Source organism: Vitis vinifera, chromosome 18, assembly GCF_030704535.1.
Source record: "Vitis vinifera cultivar Pinot Noir 40024 chromosome 18, ASM3070453v1".
Classification (NCBI taxonomy): Eukaryota; Viridiplantae; Streptophyta; class Magnoliopsida; order Vitales; family Vitaceae; genus Vitis; species Vitis vinifera.
The window spans coordinates 9,128,773-9,134,556 of record NC_081822.1 but is presented as its reverse complement, the minus strand read 5'-3'; the positions used below and the strand labels follow the sequence as shown (position 1 = coordinate 9,134,556).

Sequence of the window (5,784 nt, the reverse complement as noted above, 5' to 3'; positions counted from 1 at the left end):
TGAGCATAGGTTGTAATAAAAAAAAGTAAGATAGCTTGCAAGGAAGATTAAACCAAACTTATTTCTTTAGTAAATAATGAAATGTTTGGTGAAACATCTCCTTCACCGTCGTCTTCATCATGTTTTAAATTTATTTTTTTATTTTTTTTGGTTTCTCTCACATACACTCTTTCTCTAATTTCACTTTCATAGTCTTAATTTTTTTTTTATTTGTTACACCCTATTTAGCATATATTATTATGTCATCACCAATATTTATAATGAACATGATGCCGTGTATGTAATGATTAAGAGGTTGATTTGTCCTGGTTCTCCGTACCATGTGTTTCATGTTTATATAAACTGAACAATTGAACAACATCTGTGATGAGCATGATGTCGTGTTGTCATGCAATCCTCAAAGTTTGATTTGTCCCTTACACACAAATACAAGAATAGGAGGATGCAACAGCATGACAAAGCAGACTGCTAGTTGTACTATCATAAAATATCAAAATAATCATCCTCGTAAGCATGAGCGTTCATTTGCATGTTCATTAATTTATCTTTCTTTAGTTGTTAACGATGAAACAAGGTTCATACTATGGACTTTATAATATGTGTATATACAGGGGAGAAAAAAAAGATGGAAAACATGCTATTATACCAGTGTTGGAAGCTGCCAGCCTTAGTCTGGATTAATATCAGAACGAGAACTAACTATACTTCAAAATGTGGTATGGAAACTTGGTGGGAGCAGACTTCATCTGTTTTTTATTTTTGAACAATGTGATTTTAATATTAGACTCATTCAACTCAATTTTCTCATGTTAAATCTGGCCAGCCGCCTTCATTCTGTGTGTAATTACTTGCACACAGAATATCCTATTAATGGAGTGTGTTGACCACATAAACTAAAAGAATATCTGGGAAAGGGGCTCTGTGCTAGAAGCAGACTTCATCATCATATCACGTTACCTACTCGTCAGTAACCGCATTCTATAGCACGTGCCTTGCTGCTCGATTAGCCTATAAATAGATTCTGGACAATGCAATCCAACACAAGAGGGAAGACAACTCGAGCATTGTTTCTTTTTTCTCATCCTTTTCTTGCTCAAGGCCATCTTTCTTGGTGCCTCAAGCCCTTTTGTTTTTCTTCACATCTTTCTTTTATCCAAGGATTTCTTAGTTTCTTGTTGTAAGTTAGTGCATACAATCCTATAATTATCATTTTTCAGATGGAGAAATCACTCTTACCTCAAATCCAGCCCCCAACTTATGGTAACCTAGTCACCATTCTTAGTATTGATGGACGTGGTATCAGGGGCATCATTCCTGCAACTATCCTTGCTTGTCTGGAATCTCAACTTCAGGTATAAATTATTTAATATCATGTGGATGATGTTTGCACATATTTCATCTCTATATTCTACTGCATGTCAAAGTAGGGTTCTTGGAGCGATTTTTCTTTAAAAATTATCACTACACAACTTTAAAAAACAGTGAACAATTACAATCCAAATGCTTATTCAATCCCGCTCACCTACCTACCATACTACATATTTTAAAATTTGTTGTATTGCGTATAGCCTATATATGCAATCCTCAAATATATTGAAAATTAGAAAGAATGCAACCTGCTAATAATCCTCAAATATGTTACTGTGGTCCAAGTGTCAAATATAAGATAAAATAATGGATTTAGGTAACACTAACCACAAACAATACAATATTGAATATATCAGGAGCTGGATGGTGATGATGCAAGGATTGCAGACTACTTCGATGTGATTGCTGGAACAAGCACAGGTGGTCTTGTGACTGCCATGCTAACTGCTCCGAATGATGAGAAACGTCCTCTATTCGCAGCCAAAGACATCAAGCCCTTTTATCTTGAGCACGGCCCTAAAATATTTCCACACAGAAGGTAATATTTGATACAGATTGTTCTTGCTTCTCTTTTGAAGATCGATTCATATAGAGTATGTGAAAACCTAGGATTACGTCTTGTTTTGGAATTTCATATGGTAACTAACAAAAGAATTTTTGTTTAATGGCAGGGGTATTTTCGGCTGGATCATGAATATTTTTAGATCAATAGTTGGGCCCAATTATGATGGGAAATACCTTCACAACCTCATAAAGGAGAAACTAGGAAGGACTCGGTTGCATCAGACCTTGACCAGTGTGGTTATTCCAACTTTTGATATCAAGAGTTTGCAGCCAAGCATTTTCTCCTCCTATGAGGTTGATCTTGCTCTCTCTCTCTCTCTCTCTCTCTCTCTCTCGTGCTCTACCGTTTCGGCCCTCCATTTAATTGGGTTTGGATTGTGAGTCTAGATTAATTACCTGGCTAACATGTAACAGAATCTTAACTAACCTCATGCAGGTTAAAAGATCCCCAAGTTTGGATGCTCCACTGGCTGACATATGCATTGGTAGCTCTGCAGCACCAACATACTTTCCGGCCTATTTCTTTAAAAACCAAGATAAAGAAGGAAAAGCACGGGAACTCAATCTTATTGATGGTGGTGTCGCAGCAAATAATCCGGTAAGATAATAACCACTTAAAGCAATAATATATAACAAAGTGTCAGAATTTAAATATATTAAGCTGACTTTTATCTTTTTTCTTCTTTTGGCACCATGATCCAGGCTTTAGTTGCCATAAGCCAAGTAACGAAACAAGTTTTTGACAAAAACCCAGATTTCTTACCAATTAAACCCATGGACTATGGCCGCTTTCTAGTGATCTCAATAGGAACTGGCTCTCCAAAGTCAGAACAGAAATACAATGCCAAAATGGCAGCCAAATGGGGCGTTTTGGGTTGGCTACTTCATGGTGGTTCCACTCCTTTGGTGGATGTGTTTACGCAAGCAAGTGCAGATATGGTTGATTTCCATATTTCCGTGGTTTTCCAAGCCCTTCATTCTGAAGATAACTACCTCCGAATCCAAGTGAGCTCCTCCAATACATGCTCATGTTTCCATTTGGCTTTTGCCTTAAACCTTCTTGTGCATTGAATATTTGCTTGAACTATGTCAAATTAGGATGATACATTACATGGAACGAATGCTACGGTTGATGTCACCACCAAGGAAAACTTGGGCAACCTTGTGAAAATCGGAGAAAGGCTGCTGAAGAAACCAGTTTCAAGGGTGAACTTGGAGACAGGTCTCTCTGTGCCAGTTGAAAATTGCGGCACTAATGAAGAGGCTCTCAAAAGGTATAGAAAAAAATTAAATTGAACAAGATATTAAACATTTGTATAATTGCATTAAGTATAAAAGATCTTTTATAACAGTACAGTTGACTACCTACTCCTTGCAGGTTTGCAAAGCTACTCTCTGATGAGAAGAGACTCCGAGAGACAAGATCACCAAATCCCAAGAAAAACTTGAAGTAGTGAGATTGACCCTTCATTGTTCCGGTACCAGTTACCCTTGGCTGTATGTGTCCAATGGCCAAAGCATGGGCTGCTTATATAGTAATAATTGTACTTCAAAATATTGTAATTTGATTGATTCTTTTGTTTTTTATCTCCCAAACGATTGTACTAAGCTGTATACCTCAAATTTGTCATTTATTAATTGCTTCTGTAAGAAAATAATGTTTATTTGATATATAAATTTTCATCAATGTTAATTAAGTTATGAAATCACACACTTGATTGAACATGACAACATGCAACATTAACGAAAAGCAAAGGAATGGGTCTAGAAAAATTCCTTCTTTGAAGGTTAACTATATAATTGGAAAAAAAAAATTTATCATATTTAGAGAATGTTTCATTAATCAACTTAATAACTTAATATAACTTAATGACTTAATTTAATTTAGATGTTTGGTTAATCAATTCAATAACTTTATATAATTTAATGCTTTCATGTAATTTATTAAGAGATCAAACATATTTACTAAAATAATTTAATATCACAATTTAAAGTCAAAATTAATAACTTTAAAATAATTAATTTACTCTTAATGTCAAATATTTTTTACCTCATTTACTCATGTTTAGTGGGAGTATATTTTATAATCATGACTTTACATTTAATTCATATTTTATAGTTAATATTTTTACACTTATCTTATATATTTACAATACTTTAAATATGAATATTTAATAAATAAATTTATTATTTAAAATTAGTTAAAATATAAATATTAATCAAAATTAATGAGAATAAATATGTTAATATGATATTTTAAAATAGATTTTAAGTTAACCAAACAACCTTAATTTTTAAAATAAAATAAAAATAAGTAATAAGTTTTTAAGTTAACAATTTAAGAATAATTTAACTTAGGGTCAATTTAAGACACCCTTTGAGTAAAAGAATGGTTATGAGACCTAATATGCATCCTATTACAAAAGAATAATTACATCCTATTACAAAAGAATAACCATCATTTGATATGCATACTGAACCTAAATACTATAAGTTTAAGTTTTTTGGAAAATTAGTAGTTCAAGATGGTATTAAAGCTTAGTTTGGTTGAAGGTCTTAATTTGCATATCTCCTGTTTGTTTTTCTAGATATGAATCCAAATTTTGTTTATCTCTTCGCGTGTGGGGATGGGACCGCATGTGAGGGAAGGTGTTAAGGATCACATGAGGGTGTTAAGGAGCATGATATGCATATTGAACTCAAATCCTTCAAACTTAAGCTTTTAGGAAAATTGAGAGTTCATCACCATTTTCTCCAACATTAAGGTTTAGTTAGTTATGCATACAAAAATCTTTGGAATGTACTATTTCACCATTTTTTTTCATGGTCCTCATTATCAGAAAAGAAACTTACTTACTATTGATATTCATGGTGATCTAGGTCAAACAGCACCCCAGCATAGATGTCTTACTCTCGGTGATAAGCATAGGAACTTCAGCTAGCTGCTCCAACTTATCTCTCAAAGATTATGTCACAGGAAGAATTAGAAAATTCAATCTTATTTGGAGTAGCTGTTCATATTTAACGCAGAAATTAACACACAAATTCAAGATCATTGAATTCAACACATCTCAAAAATTCAAAGAATTGATTACATACCGTTTGAAGAACACGTAGCCATGTTAAATCGAGAGATCTCCTTCAATTTATAAACCTTAAATTCTTGATTTCTTCTTCTCCTTATCAAATTTTAATACACAAAATTATTTCCTTTAATTGATGGAAGAGAACTTACTCGCAAAAGGGGTTTTGTATCTTTCTTTTATAGATAGGAGAAGAGGGCCAAGAATAACTATTCAGAAAACTGTTCTGAACGTGTTATTCTAATAACTGTTTTATTCTTATTTACCCACTCCATCAATGGGTAAATATCCTTACAATAATTATTAACTATTTTGGGCATTCTTTAATTGGCTAAAAACTTTTATAAGTGGATAAAAATTAAAACACTAGGTTAGTGGGCCACCCACTTAATTTTAACGTGGAAATAACATTCTCCCACTTGCCCACTAAACCGATTATGAAAACTATAATATATATACTTTTATATATAAAATATATACTGGAAAATAAATTTGACACGTGATCACGATTTCAATAAACATAGCCAATACGTCCAAAATCATATACCATAATACTGAATCAGTTTAGATCATAAATGCGAGTCATGGCGGTCACATAACCATAATGTCATGTTTCCTTCCATGCACCACACATCAATAACCCTAACTAACCCAGTCCTTAATGCCAAACAGGCCCTGTAATTTGTCTTGTCGGGATAATTCTTGTTTATCAAACAATAAAACGTGCACCCATAATTGAAAACAAGAATAAACAAAAACAATCTTTAAT

The 5,784-nt window shown here is 33.2% G+C and overlaps 2 protein-coding genes across 2 annotated transcripts; both read left to right on the top strand.

The window, feature by feature from the left end:
- The first annotated feature begins 1,217 nt into the window (after nt 1-1,217).
- LOC132253078 (patatin-like protein 2) lies at nt 1,218-1,933 on the top strand. The gene is made up of 2 exons (XM_059734332.1): nt 1,218-1,352; nt 1,725-1,933. Exons 1-2 carry the CDS (start codon nt 1,218-1,220, stop codon nt 1,908-1,910), a joined length of 321 nt encoding a protein of 106 aa, XP_059590315.1. The 3' UTR covers nt 1,911-1,933.
- Nucleotides 1,934-2,058: 125 nt separating this feature from the next.
- On the top strand, nt 2,059-3,386 carry LOC100254055 (patatin-like protein 2). The gene is made up of 5 exons (XM_019216314.2): nt 2,059-2,226; nt 2,369-2,530; nt 2,635-2,937; nt 3,031-3,206; nt 3,311-3,386. The coding sequence occupies exons 1-5, from the start codon at nt 2,059-2,061 to the stop codon at nt 3,384-3,386; spliced, it is 885 nt and encodes a 294-aa protein (XP_019071859.2).
- Nucleotides 3,387-5,784: the final 2,398 nt, after the last annotated feature.